The 24,576-nt window shown below is 40.0% G+C and overlaps 2 protein-coding genes across 4 annotated transcripts in view; one reads left to right on the top strand and one right to left on the bottom strand.

Annotated features, from left to right (window-relative positions):
• LOC306878682 (serine/threonine-protein kinase 11-interacting protein-like) overlaps positions 1-5,233 on the bottom strand; it is a 53,345-nt gene extending 48,112 nt beyond the window's left edge. The window contains exons 1-7 of one of the 3 annotated variants that reach the window (XM_079431165.1): positions 5,193-5,233; positions 2,067-2,134; positions 1,491-1,693; positions 1,216-1,290; positions 1,010-1,105; positions 812-919; positions 658-729 (exon numbers count right to left, since the gene is read on the bottom strand). In XM_079431165.1, the coding sequence (XP_079287291.1) occupies positions 658-729; positions 812-919; positions 1,010-1,105; positions 1,216-1,290; positions 1,491-1,693; positions 2,067-2,133 (621 nt within the window). In that variant the 5' untranslated portion in view covers position 2,134; positions 5,193-5,233. Of the gene's footprint in view, positions 1-657; positions 730-811; positions 920-1,009; positions 1,106-1,215; positions 1,291-1,490; positions 1,694-2,066; positions 2,135-2,610; positions 2,773-5,192 lie in introns of those variants that run through there. The other 2 variants (XM_079431164.1, XM_079431166.1) reach the window with 2 other exon arrangements.
• Positions 5,117-24,576, top strand: part of LOC306878690 (insulin-like growth factor-binding protein 2-A) — a 32,746-nt gene continuing 13,286 nt past the window's right edge. The window contains exon 1 of the mRNA XM_079431175.1: positions 5,117-5,587. Within this exon, the coding sequence (XP_079287301.1) occupies positions 5,227-5,587 (361 nt within the window). The 5' untranslated portion in view covers positions 5,117-5,226. The remainder of the gene's footprint in view (positions 5,588-24,576) is intronic.

Genomic DNA, 24,576 nt, shown 5'->3' with positions numbered 1-24,576 from the left:
CACCACATTAATCATGCATAGTTTACACAGGCAAGCAGATGAGGCCGGAATATGAACGCAGTCCGCTTAACAGTTCAGTTCTTTCCCTCTAATGGTTTTATATGGGACGCATTTAATGTGAAACTTTGCACATTGTGTTTATATTCTGGCTTCATCTTCTTGCCTGTACAAAATATACATCATCAATAAGGTGTCCACTGAATCTCGCCTTTTAATATCTGTGTTTTACTACATTATTACTTGATACAATCTGCGTAAAAATAGCTGTCAGTCAGCTCCTATAAGGGTGTGACGTCACGTGAAAACTATCAATTGTGACATCATGCATGAGAATTTGTATTAGGTGTGCAATGGTATCCCTTCACTCATGTAGACAGAAAAGGAAGAAATAAATTCACACTTTTCTTATTTTGTCCAATTTAGCTCTTTTTAAAGACTACCCACACCTTGCATGATTGTTTATTATTTTGGCTAATTTGATTATACATTCAGTTACCACTAAGCGTATAGAACTCCATTTATATTGACATAATTTTTTCACACACATCCACAGATTTTCCCTCAAAATCATGGAGATAAATGACAAAGAAATGTGAAAAAAACAGGTCATGACAAAAAACAAAAACAAAAAGACAAGCAAGAGCAAAAGCAACCTACCTTAAAAAATTCAGCACAATCTTGGATCTTGTTGTGGCTCAAGTCAAGCCACTTCAGGACATTTAGCAGACTCTAAAGCAATTTAGAAAATTGTTACATGCAGATTCCAATTTCTGTTACTCTATTTCACAAATTTAAAACAGGAGATTCTTACTAACGACTCGTCAAGACGGGAGATGGAATTGTAACTGAAATTAAGCTTATGAAGTTCTAACCAGGGTAAAGCTGAGCTGAGATCACCTCCACACAGAGAGAGAAGCTCCTATTAAACACACACACACAATTACATTCTGTATGCAAACATGGTTAAATTTATAGTCACTGTGCCAATGCTTGTTGGTGCACAAATTACCTCTAGAGAGCTGACACCTTTTGAGCAAGTGAAGACTTCCAGCTGAGAATACACTCCTCTAAGACCCTCCAGACAATGAGGAGGAATACGCTTGAGCTAAATAAGATAATCAAACAAAAAGCACCATTTAGGACAATATGGCAAAATAAAACAACAAACATAATTGAACTAACATGAATGAATTTGGTTAGTTTGTTCTGAAATACCTCTAAGTGTTTGAGGGACTTGAAAGGGAAGATTTTCACAACATACTGTAGTTTCACACCAGGTGGATTAACAAGCTGTTTTACAAACATATATGATCAGATCATTGCAACAACAGCGCAGTGTATTGGATCAGAGTAATAAGGATTAGTCAAGACACTTAACCGAAGTTAGAAATCTGAATTCACTGAATTCTGAATTATTATGGAATACATTTTTCTTTCGTCAATCAAACTCAAGCTGCACTCCTAATAAGTTCGTAATGAACCTTCAGTACCTTGAGTGATACTGTCTTCTGCAGCATGTCAAAAAGGAACTGGACTTCCAGCAGGGAGGCAGTGTCAGCTGGGTGGGACGGCAGGGCCAGAAAACCATGCTGATGTGTTCGTGAGAGAAGGTGCCGTTCGAAGAGTTGTGTCAGGTGTTGTAAACATCCCACTTGCAGAGTGAGAGTACTGGAACCATCCAGTACGGACTCACCTAAAACAGAGACCAACAAGAACATAATACAATGCTTGAGCCTGCAAAGCATCCTCAAACAAATGCAAAAACACTCTCAGATTTGATTGATTCTATCTCTGTCAACATGCATACATTATCTTGCATAGCAGTGTCCAAATTTGCAGTTGTATATATGGATTACATTGCTTTGTCTCCATGTCTTCAACATAAAGAAAATAGCATATAATTCTCTATTTGAATCCTACTCCAAACATCTAGATGAGTGACTGTGGACAACGTCTTTGTAACATTTCTTGCTGTGTGCTTTTTTTTTTTTTTTTTTTTGCCTGGAACTGGGCCTGGTGCAATTGCTGAAATTAACAATGACAAAATTTAAATACTGATTCTATACCATTATTTCGCAGTAATGTGGCAAGTCTGTGTACAACCGTTGACTGACCGGCCTGAGTGGATGACATCCTAAGAAGGGTGAAACATATTAACATATTAACGTTATATCAACAGAAATATTCCAAATTACTGCAAGAAAAAGAACAATTATTCTAATCTGAATATACATAAAGCACATATGCATCATTGCTATAAAGACAGGACATTAATTTGGGTAATAAAACAAACTTGTAAAGTTATATGTAGCAGAAAAGAGGATGGGATTTTACAACCAAACATTCCTCAGACTGTTCCTCAGCGATAAATACATGCAAGCCGAGTGTCGTCTCTTGCTATGTGCGATACTTGTGAATTGTAAGCTAACTGTGAAGAAAGCAATATTACTTATGTTTACCCCTATAAAGGATATGAACACAAAAATGCAGGTATCCAAACACTGTTATTTTAACCTTGTTAACCGATCAATCAAACACTGGTAACTCTTCCTGAAGCTCCAACAGTTGTGTTGGTCAACACATGTTCTTACGAAATGCGCTAAAACATACCTTATGCTTCAAGAAATACGTGACCCGTAGCCCCAATCAACGTTACACCCGGTTTAGAACTGGTATTGGGATGCATGGCATTAGTTCTATTTAATTCGCTTTTACATTTGTTGACATCCTGATAGCCGTCACATGATCTTGTTTCTTAAAGGTACGGCGGCCCGAAGACGCCAAACAAGCGAATATTAAAGTAAGCGCGCCCTCCTGAAAGAACTTGTATTTTGAAAGTGAGTTGTTTAATGGCCTGGGGATGTTAAATAAACTATCCCTTAAGACTTTAACTGTGTTAGTTTGCCCCCACTGCAGGATATCACAGTCAAAGCTCTAATCTCATTGATTATCTTCACATGTCCGTTTTTACAATAGCTTAAAGTGCAAACACAGCATAATCTGCATGCCTTACCTACTTAATTGCTGTTTTTATGGTAGACATGTAATATGTGCAAATATGTCTTATATAATTCCTGTTTTAGGTCCACATTGACCAAACATCCACTCTGCTTTTCTTGGAAATCAAACACTAAACCTCAGTAAATAATATTCCAAAGTACACACTTTAGTATTGTAACATATACATTATAATATACAGTCACACATATTCAAATATACATACATTTAAATATTATATTCATAAGCTAATATTAATTAGATCGATAGACCTACAGTTTATTAGATACAAACAAAAATCCGTTAGCCACATACAGTTAATCTCTCTCTTTAGGAAACTGATTTAAACCAAGCCAAACATTATCCCTTCTATTACTTATACTTACTTACTTTACTTTTGTCATTTAGCAGACACTTTTGTCCAAAGTGACTTACAAATAAGAAAAAGTCACTAAAACTAAAAGTTACAACTCTATAAATACTATATACCCACATATTTAAGAAAATAAAGAAATTAAATAAAACTGACACATGCATATAACAACATTTCAATAATAAACATATAAATGAAAAAACTAAAATAAAAAGCGATACTTCTATCCCTTGCCTAATTATTATTATATCTGACCTTTAATATATTCAAGGATTTGTTTTTTTTTCTGAATTTTGCAGACACTGACTACAAGCATAAATGTTTCTACAAAACTGTGCAACTGCTTAAATCTCTAATAAAATAATAATAAAAAGAATAATCACTGATTCTACATGCCTTGTATCTTGGAAATATGAACAGTTTCTTTAACTAATTTCCAAAGTGCAGTATGCTGTATAGAGATTCCTCAGGGCATTAGTGTAATTTATCTTACTTTTTTACTAAGAAATGCCCTTGATGGAGAACTGCACTTAACCAACTGGAGATACTGTGGCTTATAGCCCTTAAAATCCTACATAAACCCAGACGCTGTACAAACTCTGGGTACACAGACATGGATTATGAGCCTGTGGGTCTACAGCTGGTTCTTTTTTTTTTTAAATGACACATGAGGTTCTGCATAAACACTCCTGCTTCATCACAACACCCACATGACCTGGCATTTCAAAAGTCCCCTTTCTCCATCGAAATCTCCAAGGCGAAAAGGAAGCCTGCCAACCACAAATACATAAAATACCATAAAATCAGAGAGCACCCACAAAGAAAAAGAATCCTCATTTACATCTCTTCGACAACCGCTGCAGCTATAGGTCTCACATTGAACAGCTATTTCTGTATCCTTAAATAAACAACGATTAGTCTCAGACGGGAACAGAGAGTGGGCTTTGCTCTGGACGGATTAATGGTTGTTTGGTTGGTAAGCATGATACCTCGACTCCTGGCCCCTGTAATAAATAGGCAACTGAGAGATTACAACAACATACAGCTTGTAGGCTAGTCCTAACTGCATGAAGGCACAGCACTGACATTTAACTTTAATATATGCAGAGACTGTAGCCATGACTACAAGAACACAGAATAGTTTGCTTATTTGATTACTCATTATATCAGTGTTGCTAAGCCATACCACAGCCCAGACCGAACAGACAGTGTGGGACACTTGACCACTGCCTCCCTAATCATTATCTTCAAAATTAAATAATGTGCATCATACATAATGCATTCAATAAACATGAGTATTGCATATGTTATGTAGCTAAATATAATATGTGCAGTTTGTGCAGCTGGTTCCTTGTCATAGGAGGACAGGCTCCCCCTGTTGAAAACAAATAAATAACTTTAATGACTTAAATTCCACTTGTATTTCAAGAATTTCATTTAATTAAGCCATTTAATTTATCAGGACCCTGCTGGTTTAGCCTAGCTCAGGAATTCTCTCAATGTCTTTTGGAGCTAAGTAGGACTCCAGCTGCTATATAAGCACTTTTATTAAATGACTGTTGAAATAGCACATTAAAACGTCACGATTCAAATATTTATTCTAAAATATCTGTTCTGAAATTGAGGCAGGACCCAGGCCTAACAGAAACACAAACCCAAGGCGCTGGCACTGTAGCCCTTTGGAGGATTTGTTTTACAAAGCTACAGCCCGCCTGTCATCTGCTATGATGTCAGCGGCATATGAACACTGATAGGAGCCCTCAGCAGCCCCAGTTAGCCGCCCTTCACCTGTCCGCGCACACTTCTTACCTTTCCTTCTTACCTGCAGAAGTTAGAGTTTCTACATCGTGGACACGATGCTGTTCTACGGGTCCTGCAGCTTGCTGCTGGCACTGGTGACTTTTCACGGCGCCGTTCGCACCGAGATGGTGTTCCGTTGTCCGAGCTGCACTGCGGAGCGCCAGGCGACTTGCACGATGCTCACGGAGACGTGCGCGGAGATTGTTCGCGAGCCTGGCTGCGGCTGCTGTCCAGTGTGTGCCCGGCAAGAGGGCGAGCTGTGCGGCGTTTACACACCGAGATGCTCCAGTGGTCTGCGGTGTTATCCCAAGCCAGATTCGGAGTTGCCCCTGGAGCAGCTGGTTCAAGGGCTCGGGAGATGTGGACGTAAAGTGGAAACTGAGCCCACTGGAAGCGCAGAGCCTCGGGAAGTCAGCGGTAAGTGATTTAAAGGGTTTATAAGTGATTTAATTCATGATTTGTTAACCTATCTACTAGCCTATATAAAGTAGTCTAACAGAGCTATAAATAAGGGATTTGCATAATTCGTTTCTTCCTGTTATAACAATGATAAAACATCAGAAGATTTCTTGGAACTAATAGGCTTATAAAAGGTGTTTCGTATTTGATTATTTTATTAACATATTATTATGTAGCCTAATAGACACAGAAGGATTTATTTTAATAACACACCGTATGAAAAAGTACAAATTGCCTATTTAATAAAACAGCATTGGTATGCCTTGACAAAATTTTGGGAAAAAAAGTAGCCTATCTTTTCACAAAAGTTTTCCATTCCGTGTTTTGCCGATAGCAGCAGCATACAGTTGTAACTTATCAGCGGTCATCGATAAAAGACTTGATTAATTGGTTGGAGCTCGATATCAGTCTTTCGTGTTCTACATATTTAAGCCTAAATATTTTAACAGCCTGCTAATTAGGCACCTGTTGTAGCAGTATGAAGTCTATGTTTATAAATGTTTTTTTAATACATTTATAATGTTCACTCTCTGATAGTGAACATTAGGTGAAAAAGGACAAATAAAATAAAAAGACAGCGTTTTCTGGAGAACAGGGAGTAAATGGAATGCAATAGATAGCAAGACGGATTTTGCGTTTTGACCCTTTCCTGCAGTAATTTATCATTGTGTGTGTGTGTGTGTGTGTGTGTGTGTGAGAGAGATAGAGAGAGAGAGAGAGAGAGAGAGAGAGTGTGGGGGGATGTGTCTGAACAAGTAGCACAGGAGGACGGGTCTCGACCAAGAACAAACAGTGGCGCCTTAAGGAAATTTTAATTGGGGAGCCATGGGTCCAGTAAAAACGATACGGTAACAAGGCTAGGCCAAAAGTAATTCTCAAAAAAGAACGTTGTCTTAATAATTGATCACTTAGGCTTGTCAGTCCTCTGTTGTGTGTGTCTCGTCATCCCGCCTCAGCCCACTGCATGTGCAGCGTGGGAGTTCGGCGGGATCGCCGCGAAGAAGGGTTCCGGTTGTATAGTGTCCGGGCCGAGTGGAACGAGGCCACGGCCACAAGGACCACCTGCCATGGCCTCCTAAGATCCCTGCACCGCCATGACTTCCGGAGCTCTCCCTGCACCGCCATGGTCCCCTGAGCTCCCAGTTCATGCAACTGAAATGCTATTGAAGTACATTTTGACCTGTTAAGCAATTTTTTATTAGGTGGCATTTGAAATTCTTAAAAGTCTGAACTAGGATGATTGGGAGCATGCAGTTGGTCTGTCATTGCTCTATTTGTGTTTTTGGACTTCAGGAGTCCTTAAGGTTCTCTGTAGGCCAACTACTCCACCTTTTCTCCTTTTACTAAACATTTCTTGATTTTCACAAAAAAAAAAAAAAAAAAAAAAAAAATATTGAATAGCTACAGTTTAGAAAATATTACATATAAAAAGAGGTATGTCTGGAAAAAAAACATGAATTTTCAATTGCACATAATAAATATTCAAATTTAAATATTTCTAATTGTTTAAGGATTTATGAAAGATTATGAAGTACCATGTGAATTCTAATCTCTTATAAGACCATTTTAATTAAATTTAGCAGTATTTAGGAACTTAGAGAGGTTCATCAGTTTAGTGATTCTTTATTAGATGACAGGGAAATTAAAGAGAAAATCTAACAACGTTAAAAACAACATTTTGAAATAATTGATACTGGGTTGTCTGTCTCATTATCATATTGGAAGGGGCAAAGGCAGTATAGAACACATACATACTTGAAAATTATATCATTAGATGAAGGACATGCAAAGTTTGTTGTTGTTGATAATGATTTTCTTTTTAAACAAACCATAACTTTGCAAGGCAAGAAAGCTAAAATAAATTTAAAAATCAATAAATACTAGAATAAACAAGATCACCCTTGATTTGATCATATACAACCGAAACCCTGGGATAGGCTCCAGCATCCCAAGACCCTGCACATTAGAAAATGGATGGATGGATACATGGATGGTTGGATACCACAAAATCCAACAGAATTATATAAGTACTCAACTCATGGAAGATTTGTATGGAGACTCCAGACCAATGTTCCCTCTAATTTCTTTTTCTTGCTGAGCAAAATTTTTCTCTATTGGGCAGACATTTCAGACATCTGAGCAAAACATTCTTTACCCTGCACAGCGCACACACAAGAAAGTGTGTAACTTTTAAAATCTGCTTTACAGAACATTAAATAGAACATTAAATCTGCTATTTATATTTGATTTGACCCATGATGTAACTAAATGATGTACATATTAGGTTAGATGAGAAAACATTTTTACAGTATAATACACTGCCGTTCAAAAGTTTGGGATCAGTCAAGTTTTTTTTAAAGAAGTTTCTTATACTCATCAAGGCCATTTGATAAAAAAAATACTGAATATTATTTCACAAAATTATATTGTGAAATATTATTGTAATTTAAAATAAACATTTTCTATTTTAATATACAGTAAAATATAATTAATTCCTGTGAAGCAAATTTTCAGCATCATTACTCCTGTCTTCAGTGTCACATGATCCTTCAGAAATCATTCTAATATGCTAATTTTAATTAAGGAAACAGTTGTACTGCTTTATATTTTTTGGGACCTGTGATATTTTTGATAAATAAAAAGTTAAAAAGAACCGTGTATATTCAAAATAGAGATTTTGTGTTACAATATACACAAGTTTGGTGCCAAACAATATTTTCTTTCTTTTTTTAAAGGAACTTTTAAAAAGTTTAAAGAAAGTTTATTCAGCAAGGATGTGTTAAATGGATCAAATTGATAGTAAAGAATATTGTTAGAAAATATTTCTATTTTGAATAAATGCGGTTCTTTTTAACTATTTATTAATCAAATAATAAAAGCAAAAATAACACAGGTTCCAAAAAATATTAAGCAGCACAACAGTTTCGCTGTTGTAAAACAGCATATTAGATCAGCAACACTGATAATAAGTCAACAAATCAGAATGATTTCTGAAGGATCATGTGACACTGAAGACTGTAGTAATTATGCTGAAAATTCAGCTTTGATCACAAGAATAAATTATATTTTAAAGGGGTCATCGGATGCCCATTTTGCACAAGTTGGTTCTGATTCTTTAGGGTCTTAATTAAAAGTCTATAACATACTTTGGTTCAAATTTCTCAATGGTAGTGTAAAAAACACCTTTTTAAACCTGTCAAAATCAGCTCTGTTTTTAGCAAGGCATTATAGTCCATGTACCTTTAAATGCTAATGAGCTCTGTTGACCCTGCCCCTCTCCTCCATGAGGTGACCAGCAGTACTGTTTACTTTAGCCATGAGACTGGCTAACTAGCTCATTATTAGGAAAGGTGATTTGCAAAGATTCATAAAAACGCTTATACTCACTTAGGTGAGGTTGGATCACGAATGATTCGCGCGAACATAGACACATTTAGGCCGATTGGGGATCGGCGCATTCTATTCAAAGAGGAAGTAACGTTAATCCACTGCGTCTTCAGCAACTCAGATGTTAGGAGTAAATGACGACTGCTATATTCATTATTACATCCAACAACAAAACACCTCAATCACTTAATCTGAGACATCTTGTCTTCCCCTGCACTGGAGCCAAGACAATGGTGGACGGATGACAGCTCACTCAGGTTGGGTCTAAGGTAAGACGGCTTTGTCAATCAACTATCGTGGGAGGGGCCAGGGCTCTCAAAACAGCCTGATTTCAGAAAGGGGATTTTAAAATAGGGATTTTAAAAAAAAACACCGGGTGGATTTTTATCATTATAGGATGGATGTGTACACACACTTCCAACACACATTTATGTTCAAACAGCTTGAAAAGTGAATTTTGGATCTGATGACCCCTTTAAGGTATAAGTATTAAAATAGCAAACCAATATTAGAAATTGCAATAACATTTTTTTTCTGTATTTTTGAAATAAATAGAGCCTTGATGAGCAAGAGACTCCATTAAAAAACAAGGTCAATTATTTATTAGGTTTATAAAATAGGCCTAACATAATATATAATATAATATCAAAACAAACTATTTAAACTGGTAGAATAGAATAGAATATAATAGAATAGAATAGATTTGTATGGATAAATGAAGAATCCACAAAATGGAGGAACGATGGAAATATACCAGAGATTAATTTACCATGAGATAGTATCTACACCAACAAAGTAATACATAAAAAAATTATAAAATAGCTGTATTAATAATACTTGCATGCTTTGAATAAGATTACATAAAATTATCAGTTTAAGCAAGGCATTGTTAATTTACGATAATAAATTATTTACTGATGAATAAATAGATACTGCAAATCTTATAATAGTACCGGCCCTTTTTCATAGTTTCAGATTTTTATATTATTTTCACTAAAGTTATGTATTAAAGAGAGTTCATTAAAAATAAATAAAAAGAACAATTCACCCATTCATTTACAATATAACAAAAAATTTCAGGTTTTATTGTTTAATATTTTCAGGTTTTGACAGTTCAGGGTGAAACAAAGAATGGTGACAGGCAAACAGACAGATAACAGTACAGACAAGAACAATACGGCTTGACTGGCAAGACAAAAATAGCACAAGACAGCAGTCTAAGGGAGAATTAATAGGGGAGGAAATGAACAGGTTAATGACCTGCAACTAAGAAAGGAAATCAAAAGCAAACACATGAATCACTCAGACAAACAGGAGAATGTGAGAAAACCCACAGACTAGGCCAGAGTGCCAACAGTACAACTTCTGGGCGAACGAACTCATCGAGTAGCGACCAGTTCAGGATGGCTCTACTGATGACATTGTATGCTGCACCCCACCCATTCTCCAAGACAGTGGGAGTAAGGGGACTGAGACAAACAAATTTGATGCAGGAGACCTGAAATACCAGGTGAATCAAGTGAAGGGATTGCAGCCACACAACCACCAGACTAAGCACCTTACCAATAAGAGGGCCCAAAAAACTGCAATGCTAGCTTTTCAATTGGCACCTATAAGGGTGTTTAGTTTAGGCATACAGTGCCCTCCAAAAGTATTGGAACAGTAAGGCCAATTCCTTTATTTTTGCTGTAGACTGAAAACATTTGGGTTTGACATCAAAATCTGAATATGAGATGAGAGATGAACATTTCAGCTTTTATTTCTAGGTATTTTCATCTGGATCTGATACACAACTTTGAAGATAGCACCTTTTGTTTGAACCCACCCATTTCTCATGTTACCAAAAGTATTGGAACATGTGACTGACAGGTGTGTTTTGTTGCCCTGGTGTGTCCTATTAATTGATTATTCAAACAATAAATAGCACTGAATGTCTGCGCTCAGTTTCAGATCCGTGCAGACTGCATTTATAGTTAGTTATACGTGTAACCAACATGGAAACCAGAGAGGTGTCTATGGGTGAAAAACGAGCAATTGTGAAGCTGAGAGAAGATGAAAAATCAATCAAACCATTGCACAAACACTGACAATAGCAAGTACAACCATTTGGAATCTCCTGAGGAAGAAAGAAACCACGAGTGTACTAAGTAACACATCTCAAACGGGTAGATCAAGGAAAACATCTGCAGTTGATGACAGAAACATTGTGACAGCTGTAAAGAAAGACCCTAAAACAACTGTTAGTGACATCAGCAACAACCTCCAGAGGGCAGGAGTGAAGGTATCACAATCTACTTTTCGCAGAAGACTTCATGAACAAAAGTACAGAGGCTACACCAGAAGATGCAAACCACTCATTAGCAAGAAGAATAGGAGCCTCAAAAATTCTGGGACAAGGTTTTATGGACTGATTTTATGGACCAAAGTGATGGAAAGGCTAAAGTTTGGAGAAAGAAAGGATCTGCTCATGATCCCAAACATACAAGCTCATCTGAAACACAGTGTACACAGGTGTACATTATAGTACACATTACACAAGTAATGTAATGGCTTGGGCTTTCATCGCTTCTTCTGGGACAGGCTCATTAATCTTCATTAATGATGTAACACATGATGGCAGCAGCAAAATTAACTCAGAAGTCTACAGAAATATTTTGTCTCACAATTTACAGAAAGATGCAACCAAACGGATTGGGAGATCCTTCATCATGCAGCAAGATAATGACCCAAAACATAGTGCCAAAACAACAAAGGAGTTCATCAGGGGCAAGAAGTGGAAGGTTTTAGACTGGCCAAGTCAATCTCCACACTTAAACCCTGTAGAGTATGCATTTTACCTGCTAAAGAAGAGACTGAAGGGAGTAACCCCCCAAGACTGAAAGAGGCTGCGGTGAAAGCCTGGAAAAGCATCACAAAAGAAGAATGCAAAAGTTTGGTGATGTCAATGGGTCACAGGTTGGATGTAGTTATTGAAAGCAAAGGATTTGCAACTAAATATTAAGTCTTTTTCACTTTAATCTATGTTAATTCTATCTGTTCCAATACTTTTGGTAACATGAAAAATGGGTGGGTTCAAACAAAAGGTGCTATCTTCTAAGTTGTGTATCAGATCCAGATGAAAATACCTGTAAATAAAAGCATATTCATATTTTGATGTCAAACCCAAATGTTTTCAGTCTACAGCAAAAATAAATAAATTGGCCTTACTGTTCCAATACTTTTGGAGGACACTGTATATGAACATGGTAATCATGCTTGGATTCTCACTGAAATAATCAGTTGGAAATTGTCTGAACGAGGTTGTCTCAGCTTAATTAAAAATAAACTCTGGTGTGGTTTGATTGTGGTGAGTAAGACATCAGACCCAATTGACCAACGAACCTGTATCATAATTAATTATTGGAAATGTGTTATATTAAAGAGGCAGTGTCAACTTCTGTGAATGACCACATTAATGAATATTAATGCTCTTTAAAAACAACAGTAACAACGAAAAACACTTTCATCTGCTCTTTTCTGAAATAGGTGCATTGCAAGAATGCTAAGCCTTGATACCCACTGTAATTTGTCAGTATATCATGGCGGATGACGCTATAAGGAACATAAACAGGTGTACTCTGATCAAGAGGATGGCTTTATTTACATGCTTGCAGACAACACAATTTGGTACGCTTTATATGCTGCCTTGTTAAAGTTAAGCTTACTAAACAATTTCAGTCCCTGTTTCGGAAAGAAGCAAATGATCTAAAGGTCTGAAAATGCCATAAGAGGCTGGTCGTTGGTAGAGAGGCAGCCTTTGCATACAAACTTACCTGGGTGCCCAACAATATGCAGCTCTTCTTCAGCCTGGAGAAGCATCTCCCTAACCTTTCTCCAAGTGGGGTGACACAGTGGCCTGGGCTGGAGGAATAGCGGACTGGACTTACTGGACTTATTTTGATGCAGACAAAGCAAGCAGCCACAAACCAGTATACATTGTCTACCACAGTTTGCATTAGGATTCAAGTGCATGGCTAAAATACATTTTTCAAAGCTGAAATACTTGATACAACTTCTAAAAATGTGGCAAAATGCTTAAAAAAAAAAAACAGAAAAATAGTAAATCAGTCAATTGTGTTGTTATTCTTAAGAATATAATGTGTTGCCTGTGAGATCTTGAAGTGTAATATAGTATATGACATGAATGTGGTATAGTCGGAGTGCATAAATTTCAAAATGGGTAATGGAAAACCCCCAGTGTAAAGTTTTGGCCATAATGGAAAGTACTGAGTGTGCTAACAGAACAGAGAAAGTAGGTCCTTATTGGTCTCATCTTCACTAAGAGGGAAATGGCTGGTGACCCCCTTCCCATTTGCAGTGACCCGAAAAAATAGGCCTCACAAAGCCCTCGGCACCTGGCAGAGGGACTCAAAAATAAACGGACTGCTTATAAGCTATACCTACAGGGCTGTGGGGAAGAGGTACCCGTTGGACTAAAATAGCGCAAACTAATCCCCCAGTTTTCTGCAAGAGCGGGTATGGCTGCCATACCCCCCTAGGGCGACTCAGCAACTCAAATGCCAAGAATCTTACTGTGTCTGTGTCCAGAATAAACTCTCTAGCTCCCCGCAGCAGCTTGGAGATAACACAAACAATGTGAGAAATGTTGAGGCAAGCACGGTCGGGGTGGGAACAAGCAATAGTCTAAGGTCCTCTTTGGAATTTGCGGAGGTGGTGTTTTTTTTCAGGAGTTTTCATGGTATAGTCATAGTTCATACATGTTGGTCTAGAGGTAAGGATGTAGGGCAGCAATGTTTCCCCAAGGCCTGAATTATGGTTATTCAGTGAACCTTGTAAGTTACTTAACACCTTTTAGTCAAGCTTGTACTGTCTTGCCTGCATGCTGTAAAGCAAACCTCATTGTATCTAATCGTTGATCTTGATATCTTATGTGTATGGTTACACTGCAAGTGTTCAATGAAATATAGATGATATAGATAATATAGAAATATTTAATTTGGAGGGACTCTTTGTGAAAAACTTTGCTGGAACTCAATACAATGTTATTTGTTAAGTTAGAGATGATGTTAACATCAGGGCTTTAAAAAAACAAACTAAAATGCTATAATCTTGATTCATCATAAAATAATGGAAATAAAATAACTGGAATAAAATAAATATTGCAAAGTCAACAAAAAACTAAAACTACATGACAGCAACAGTTGTTAACAAACAACTGTCTAATTCAAAAATTAATTACTGTTTGTTAACTCATTATGTACTTACCCATTACATCAGATAGCGGAATAATCTGACCTGTGTTGCAATGCAATGTGAAGATAGGAACACGTTACTGTAAGGTCCCATTATTTAGCATTATATAGTTGTAACATTTAAAAAGGGTGCTAATAACAAAAAGGTATTCATTTAACAAAACAAAACAAATGCAGGTAATCCATAGATGAGAGAGCAACATAATGTTTCAGTTATGTTATGTAACCCTCATTCCCTGATGGAGGGAATGGAGATGTTACGTCAACATTGATGTTAGGGGTCTCACTTGAGAACCCCAATCACCTCAGCGTTATGAGAAACAGCCAATGACTTTTGGCGAGTGGAATTTGCATGCCAAGCCACTCCCTGTACATCCGTGTATATAGGATGGCGGTGCGCATCCACTCATTAAGGTTAGTGCTGAGAAGTTGAGAAGCATCCTGGCATTCAGTGCTATTTAGGGTTGTGGCATGAGGGATGTAACTTCCATTTCCTTCTTCAGGGAATAAGAGTTACATAATGTAACCAAGACATGCCCTTTCACTCAGTCAGTCACATTCGACGTTATGTCAACACTGACGTTAGGGGTTCTGATGGAAAGCTCCACAACGAGAACTGTGTTATGGGAATTGATGGCACAGGTGCTGACAGCCAATCGTGCCAGAAAATAAGCACCTCAATCTGTAACCTACCCAACGCCCAGTAAGCCAGATAACAAATCAACTATAAAGGGCTTACTAAAGAAGTCAAAAAATGTTTTCCGACATTCTAACAATATTACTTCAGCAATTGTTGGGGTGCAGAGACTAAGATCACAGTCTAAGATTACTGGACTGACAGCGGAACTGTCCTGGGAAGACATGGGTTTAACAGGGGAAATTGTACCGTGGAAAAGAATAAACAGAATTACCAAAGGGGAATCTCATGTATGGGCACCTAGTCCAGGACAAGGGATGACTAGCAGCATGACTCCTCTGCTGAGTCTGAATGCCACATGGTGCTGGACAAACTCTACCAGGGTTCACCAGATGGGGAACTTACTAGAAGAAAATAAGGCTCATATATCCTAGTCAGAAGAATTGTGCTGCAAGTGAGACACCAAACCAGTCCTCACGCAAATTACCTATTCATACCCAACAGATGGCAGGAACCCGGCTCCACCTGGTGATTATAGAATCTTGCAAAGGTATTAGGTGTCACCCAGCCCGCAGCTCTGAAGAGGTGCCATGCATCCACGCCCAGGAGGAGGCAAAACTTCAAGTAGAGTGAGCTCTCAACACCAGGGGGCACGGCTCTCCTTGTGTCTGGCCAAGGTGATGGCATCCACTAGCCAGTGGGCCAACCTCTTTTAGGAGATAGCCTTTACTTTCAGCTAATCACCAAAGCAAACAAAGAGCTGGTCAGAGCGTCTAAAGCCCTGGGTGCTTTCTACGTAAATGGAACACAGCAACACAAGGGCTGGATCTGCTTGCTGCAGGGGCAGCACTTGCAGGTTCACCACCTGATCCCAAAAGGGAGTAGTGAAAACTTTGGGCACATAACCAGGCTGCGGTCTCAGGGTAAGGTGAGAGTCAGGTGGCCCAAACTCAAGGCACAATTTGTTGACCTAAAATGCCTGCAAGTCCCCAACCCTCTTGATGGAGCTGAGTGTGACCAGGAGCATTGTCTTAAATAACAGGAACTTGAGCTCAACTGAGTCATGTGCCTCAAAGGGGGCTCTCTGGGGAACAAAATCCCCCCCACCCCCGGACCGTGATGTAAAACAAGGATGTAAGCCAGTCATCAAGATTGTTGAGGACTCGGATGGCCTGTCGGACACTCCCGTAGTGGAGACAGGGCAAGATGCGGGGGAATTATCTCCATATTTCGTGAAGATGCGGGAATACAGGGACAGCCCGAAAGGGAGAAAACCGAAAAAGTAAACTGAAAAAACAGCTGGTTTCGAGGCAGAATCGAAACAGGAAAGTACGATCAGGGGCCGGATTCACGAAAATCTTCTTAAGAAATAAGTTAAGAAATTTCTTAAGATAAATTATACGAAGTTCGTAAGAATGTTCTTAAGTGCAATTCTTGAAAAATTCTTAATAAGTTCTCAAATATATTCTTAAGAACAATCTTAAGAAAAAAGATAAGAATATTCTTAAGAAGAATGTTTGGGAATACAAAATATTCTTAACTTTTTTCTTAAGTTAAAAAATAAGAAGAAAATGGCAGTTAAGAAGAAATTTCTTCTTAAGAATGTTTCGTGAATCCGGCCCCTGGTCTATAGATGCAAACCATTCCTTGTGCTGAACGCACGAAAGAATGCGCTCTTGAACCGAAACTTTTTAAATGACCGATTCATGGCTGGTAGATCCAGGATTGTTCGTAACCCACGTTCTTCCTCTGATGCTGTGATTGACATCTTATCCCCTTCAGGAGCCCCTAATGAGATACTAGGTCTGCCATAGGCTAGTCTGACAAACATTCCTGACAGTGATCCTCAGATAACCCTGGTCTCTAACCAATGCCACCACCCTGGACTATAAGAATTGGACTGGGTAGTACAATACCAGACCGTGAACTGAAACACAAGAGGAAATTAAATACACAGTGATATCTAACAGGTGTACTACTGAGTAATATTATTAACAACATGTACTTACTTGGGGTTAGGATTAGGGTTAATTACACATATTATTATTGTTATTGTTATAGTAAGTAGATGTAACGTGTGTAACAAGAGCAGTGTAAAAGTGTGACCATATTAATAAATGTTGAAATTAACTAAGATTAAGATGCTTGAATATTTTTGGTTACACTTTATGGTAACACTTTACAATAGTGTCATTTGTTAACATTAGTTAATGTATTAACTAACATTAACAAACAATGAACAATGCATTTATTACACTATTTATTCATCTTTGTTAATGTTAGTTAATGAAAATACAGTTGTTCATTGTTTATTTATGTTAGTTCACAGTGCATTAACTAATGTTAACAAACACAACTTGTGATTTTAATAATGCATTAGTAAATGCTGAAATTAACATGAACTAAGATTAATAAATACTGTAGAAGTATTGTTCATTCTTAGTTCATGTTTACTAATGTTAACTAATGAACCTTATTGGGTAAAGTGTTACCCACTTTATTTTAAGGTGTCCTTGTTGTAGTGTAATTATACATTTAAGTACTTAGTAAAATTAATTAATTACATGTACTTACTATATGGTTAGGGTTAGGATTAGGGTTTGGTTTAGGGTTACTTGCATGTAATATGCATAATTAATTGTTATTATAATAGTGAGTACATGTAACATGTCTAACAAGTACACCATAAAGTAAAGTGTTAACTTTTTTATATATATAGCTAGTTCATGTTAACTCATGAAGTTAACTAATGTTAGTCATTAGAACTACACTGAAATGCTTTGATGGTGATGTACTGTTGTGGTGCATGTGAAGTAGCTGATACTGATAATAAAGGCAGAGACATGGATGATGGCTGTTTGCAAACAGCACAGCCCTGTGTGGGACTATTTTGAGTTTAATTATGAAAATGGAAAAAGCAAATGCATTATCATAACCGTTTGTATGATTTGTGGTGTTAAAATTAAAGGAAAAAATCCCACAAACCTAATTGTTGAAAGCAATTACCTTAAACGGCACAAATTATTCATGACTAAATATGTGGAAAAAAAGAATACCATCGAAAATGAAGCCTGTGCTACTAGCTCTCAAATTGAGAAACAGCAGACTCTGACATTGTGTTTCCATAGATCTGAGATTTGGATGAAAAACATATAAGAAACTTGGAATTTTGGAAATTAAAACTTAAACTTTTTCTCATGACCCCAAGTTCATCACTCAATTAATTCCATGAATGCGCTGAAAAGGGAAAAAGGCAACACAGCATATGAAAGGAAATATTATACCATTTCTTTTCTTATTGTTATTATGCAAAAGGTATACTAAATCTAAGTAAAGTATACAAATATTCAAGTGTTTCTACTTGCTGAAAGTGTACTAAACATTTTGCTTAAATACAAAGGTTTAGGAAGTGTTCTGTTAATTACTAAACTATAATTACTAAAACTAAAAACAAAATAAAACAAAAACTTAAATCAAAGCTACCTAAAATCTAAAAATAAAACTAATACTATAAATACAAAGACAACTAATAAAAAAATATACAGTATATATATATATATATATATATATATATATTGTGACGAGTCAGCTGCCTCCCCCCTGTCCATCATCACCACCCCGTCCCATATTCGCCGCCCTTCACCAGGCTCCCGACAGGAGTGGGTGTGTGAGAGAGGAGGGGCGCTGAAACAGCCAGGGCTGGCGGCGTGTGATGAGGCGCACCTGACGTGAATAGAGCCTCATCACCGCCGCCGTTAAATGCCGAACGCGCCTCTCCTCGGGAGACCGGTCTCTCCCCCGTGCATGCACGCTGGTGTCCTCGTGGGTCCAGGAAGGGAGCGTCGAGGAGGACTGCCGCACCGTTAGGCGGCTGACGGGCCAGGATGCCGGGCCGCCGAATCCCCCAGAAGCGCCGGGATTTCCGCAGATGGACGAAGCCGCGCCAGAGACGCTGCCGCCACTCGCTCCCAGCCCCGAGAGGGGAGCGCGTGCGGCCACCGGACTCCGCCCCTTCCCTGGACCCTTCCCTCCTGAACACTGCCCTCCTACACAGCCCCGCAGCACGACGAGGACACCAGATCCCTGTTTATTTTGGACACTTTTCCCCCTTTTGGACACTTTATTTTAATATATTGTTTAATAAAAACCTCTCCGAGGCTTGACGCCACGCCCACTGTGTCTGTCGTTGGCTCCTCCCGCCACAGTGGTGGAGAATGCGGGCAGGCGGAGCCTAGACAGCGCAGTTGGGCAACATCTGATGACGTCATCCCCTCTCGCTCGCAAAAAGCCGTGGAACCCGCACGGGGACAGAGGAACGACGGGGACAGCCTCCCAGCCACCGAAGGGGTAAGTGACGTTCTTTCTATTGGTCATTTACCCTGTGGCTGGTTGAGGCTGACAACTAATACCCGGTTTCTCTGTCCCGGTTCCGGCGCGGTGCGAGAGGGAGAGTTGCCCAGAGAGGAATTCCTGCCCCGCCCACTCCGACCGCTGGAGCCTGGTTGAGGAAGGTAGCACTCCCGCGTGGGCGGCGACCCTCGGACGGGGATGTCGCTTGGGGGGGGGAATGTGACGAGTCAGCTGCCTCCCCCCTGTCCATCATCACCACCCCGTCCCGTATTCGCCGCCCTTCACCAGGCTCCCGACAGGAGTGGGTGTGTGAGAGAGGAGGGGCGCTGAAACAGCCAGGGCTGGCGGCGTGTGATGAGGCGCACCTGACGTGAATAGAGCCTCATCACCGCCGCCGTTAAATGCCGAACGCGCCTCTCCTCGGGAGACCGGTCTCTCCCCCGTGCATGCACGCTGGTGTCCTCGTGGGTCCAGGAAGGGAGCGTCGAGGAGGACTGCCGCACCCGTTAGGCGGCTGACGGGCCAGGATGCCGGGCCGCCGAATCCCCCAGAAGCGCCGGGATTTCCGCAGATGGACGAAGCCGCGCCAGAGACGCCGCCGCCACTCGCTCCCGGCCCCGAGAGGGGAGCGCGTGCGGCCACCGGACTCCGCCCCTTCCCTGGACCCTTCCCTCCTGAACACTGCCCTCCTACACAGCCCCGCAGCACGACGAGGACACCAGATCCCTGTTTATTTTGGACACTTTTCCCCCTTTTGGACACTTTATTTTAATATATTGTTTAATAAAAACCTCTCCGAGGCTTGACGCCACGCCCACTGTGTCTGTCGTTGGCTCCTCCCGCCACAATATATATATATATATATATATATATATATATATATATATATATATATGTCAGTCCTCTGTCGTGTGTATCTTGTGTTCCCGCCTCTTGTTTCCATATTTGGTTTGTTTCCTGTCCTTGTCTAGTGTGATTATTAGTTCATTCTTGTCCAGCTGTGTTTATCTAGTTATCTATGATTATCCTGTGTATTTATAGTCCTGTCTGTTCAGTTTGATTTCGTCTGGTCTACTCGTTACTCCCCGGTGTCTGTGTCAGCCTTGCCTTGTCTTGCCCTGCCTTGTTTGGATTTGATTAAAGACTGTTATGGCGCTTTTCCACTGTGTGGTACGACTCAGCTCGGCACAGTTCAGAACGGCATGGAACGGCTCAGTTCGGCTCGGTTTGCGTTTCCACTGCAGTTTAGTACCTCTTTAGAGTGGGCGGGATTATTCACGTGTCGTTATAGTTGCGCCCTCCTCTACTGCCGTGACTCCTGAAAACCTTTTTAATTCCGCATCGCTGCATCACGTTCTCACTGGATCCGCTCCTTGGCTATCACGGGAGAACAGTCTGTACTTCCTCAACCGACAACGAAATAGCCATTTTTTGGTTGTTAAAAGAAAGGTGCGCTCATTCAAAACAGTTGCGTTCGATCCTTCGCTGGCTGTGCTGATTTAAATCTAGCGTGTCTGTTGTGTCTGTGCCGCAAGTTCAAATGACGAAAAAATGACGCAGGCAGTGACAATTTTCTCCGGCCAATCAGTGATCAGCAGGGTTTACTCGTCATGTTTTAGTAACGGTACAGCTCGCTTGGAACCTCGGCGGAGGTGGTACTAAAAAAGTACCAGGTACTGTACCCAGTGGAAACCCCGCCAAAAGTGAACTGTACTGAACTGTACCGTGCTGTACCATGCAGTGGAAAAGCGCCATTACTTTGAGTTTATCCTCGTCACGTGTTCATCCTCGTGTGTGCACCATGACAGAAGACCAGACCATAACAGTAAGCGGCGCCCCTTCACCTCGTTTTCGTTTTGGAAAGTCTTTTGTTTTTGTTACTGTGTTCGTCTGTCCCGCGGCATGGAAGTCGCCGCTCATCCTCCCTCCATAGCCCGCTGAATTCTGCATTGGAGTTCGGTGGGATCACCACGAGTCCGCTGGCCGCAAGCCCTCAAGCCCGCCGATCGCGGGAGATATCCGCCGCCTTACGCGGCTCTCCCTAGCCTGCCACTCACTCAAGGACGCCATCTGCGGCTCCCTCCAGTCCGCCGTCCGCAGGGAAAGTCAACCCGCTGTCCGCGGCTCACCCAAGCCTGCCGTTCACGGGAGATCGAAGCCACCATCTGCGGCTCTCCCAAGCCCGCTTGCAGTTAATGTGGCAAGCCCGCCTGGAGTGCATGTGGCAAGCCCGCCGGCTGCCGCTGACTCCAGCCCTAGTTCCGGTGGATCCGGTCCACACATCACGGCCAGAAGGGCCGTTTTAAGTCTTGTTGTGCTCACAGGAACAGTTTTATCTTCATGTCTTGTCTTGTCCGTGGAGACTCGTCGGTGGCGGGCAGCTCGTCTGGTTGTGGCCACGGAAGCCATTCCCAGCTGCCTGCCCCTCCTGTCGTTAAAGTGGAAGCTGTTGCTGAGGGACCCTGTGAGGGGCCCCTGACTCCTTGTCATGCCCAGAAGACGCCTCAGCTTCCAAGAACAGCCCAGGAGGGCTTCCTGTTCCTGTTTGTCTAGCCCCGGAGGGGTCCTGATACCCCCTAGCTGCCCCATGGAAATTTTTTTGGGGGTAGAAGGGTTCCGGCTGGAGTGGCCAAAGACCACATGGAGTGGATGAAGACCACTTGCCATGGCCTCATGAGCCCCTTGCTCCGCCATGGCCTTCAGAGCTCCCTGCACCGCCATGGTCTCCATTCTGTCTGTTCCACTCTGGAGGTCCTGTGCGTGTCTGTCCTGAGGGGCCTCGAGCGCCCATCCCCCTCCCCGGTGGAACTGTTAAGGCTCGGGACGCGCTTTTCGGGAGGGGTCCTCTGTCTTGTGTTCCTGCCTCTTGTTTCCATATTTGGTTTGTTTCCTGTCCTGTCTAGTGTGATTATTAGTTCATTCTTGTCCAGCTGTGTTTGTCTCGTTATCTATGATTATCCTGTGTATTTATAGTCCGGTCTGTTCAGTTTGATTTCGTCTGGTCTACTCATTACTCCACAGTGTTCCTGTCTGTGTCAGCCTTGCCTTGTCTTGCCCTGCCTTGTTTGGATTTGAATAAAGACTGTTATTTTTAGTTTATCCTCGTCTCATGTTCATCCTCGTGTGTGTGCACCGTGACTATATATATATATATATATATATATATATAAGTAATGCTGGTTAACACAGGATAAGATTCATTATATTATCAAATCTTTTACTATATTTCATTTTAGAATATGTCCGAGTTCTCCTGTAGCATGGCACAGGCTCTGACAGGTTCAGGGGCTTGTCATCAGTTTACAATAGCAATCCTGATAAAGATTTAAGTTGTCAATTGAGTAATCTTTTAACAGTTTTGTAGAAAACAGTCCGATCTGCATACAGATGAGGACTTAGAAACAATTGAAATATATTTATCTGCTCTTCTTCCACTGCGAGAGAAAAAAAAGATTCTTGCAAAGAACATAGGATATTAAATTAGTGTTGAACCAGTGGAACAGATCTCTATCTTTTTTTACTGCCATCCTTTCAGTGGACAGTTGAACAGAGATTTTTGATCCCAAACAGATGGAGAGGAGAATTTTTATTAAGACAAGGAGTGTATAGTTCCCATGTAACATCAGTGCTGACTACCATGCCAGAGGTCCAGTGTAGAGTTTGCATTGGATGATGCCAGATAAGATGGTAGTTATTAAGCTTGTTGGCATGACCCTACGCCAACATATTGGCATCCCTTCCAGCACTGTAAGTTCAAACGCATTCAAACCAGCATGCATTTTGAGCATATATAGTTATACAGTTATATTCTCACGGTAGATGTAATGGAAATAAATTAACAACCACCCCTCTGGTTGTAAAAATTAATCACATTAGTTTTGTCTTCTCTTCTTTGCTGCTGGACAGTGATGATTGGCCCTCCATGTGGATTATTTTAAGAATTGCCATCCTTCGTTGATGCCCCCCCCCCCCCCCATTTATTTCCCGAAGGACTTGGAAAACATCTGCAGATTAAAACAATTCCTTCCACTTTCCATTGAATGATTGTACTTGGGGAACTTTTTTAGACATCCAAAAAGTCCACTGCAGCTTATAAAGGGTGGGATTTGAATACAAATACACAGAAAACATGAAGATAAGACTTTTGAACATAGATTCTGGGCTTGATTAAAGTTGTTCTTTGTCTTCAAAGTAAGATTTGAACATTTAAGCTGAGTGAGACAAATATTATGGTCCATTGATTTCTAGGTATAGCTCACTTTACAATATATATTATATATATTATAACTTTACAATAATGTCTCATCAGTTACTGTACTAGCTAACATAAACTAGCACTAGTAAATGTTAACTATGTATTATTCATTGTCAGTTCATTTTAAATAATGTTAACCAACCTTATCATGAAGTGTTACTTTATATTTTAAAAATTATAATATTGCTACATCATCCAGACACACTAGCTCTGCACACTAATCTTCAGTGTTTAGATAAGAAGGGACAAAGTGTGCAGGACTCTAGTGCCGCTTTGCTTGGTGGGGTTATCCTCCTTTATGCCAAAACAGGCTATGTCTGAAGTTTTTCAGGGAAAGCAGGAATGCTTCACCTCTGGAATGGAAAAGCCCATCTCTAGCATACTGTACACCTGATTTCATTCCACTTCTGTAGAACCTGCTGGGATACTAGCTTCAAAGAGATCACCACTGAGGTTAAGCAGCAAGCTCTTAAGAAGTGTCGACAAGTGGAAAATTAAGAGTGTTTTTGATATTGCTTGCTGTTCAGTCTCACTGTTTATTGCTGTGGTATGCTATGCTAAATTGTAACCATGCATTGTGTGCCATAGTTCAGATTTCTTTTTCATGAATGCTGAAACACCTCCAAGATGTCTAAGAAGCTTTAAACTCTGACTGTTTAAACACTTTTAATAGGTTACTTTTAGTAAGGTGATTGTGTAAGGAATAAATTACCATTTAAAAATCATTGCACACCATATGTTTGTCTGAAATTCATTTATCTGACATAATTTTCAATAATTTAAGTCCAGACTCAATTATTCTGCAAAACATTCTAAAGACCAATTCAAGAGTGTCACCTAAGGCTGTTTTTATGGAGTTACTAGATGAAGAGAGAGAGCAATCTGAATGGAGTCAGTATAATTCTAAATATAAATATATATATGATTCAGAAATTTCCACAAAATATAGCACATTATGATAAAGAGACCCAGATAAGTGCTCTTGAAGTCATAGTGTTGAGCTAGGCCTGTTATATTTACTTGAATTAAAACAACAACACACCAGGGTCCGAATCAACTTTTGCAT

This window comes from Barbus barbus (genome assembly GCF_936440315.1).
Source record: "Barbus barbus genome assembly, chromosome: 13".
Classification (NCBI taxonomy): domain Eukaryota; kingdom Metazoa; phylum Chordata; class Actinopteri; order Cypriniformes; family Cyprinidae; genus Barbus; species Barbus barbus.
The sequence above is the reverse complement of the archived record's forward strand: the minus strand, read 5'-3'. Positions and strand labels throughout refer to the sequence as shown.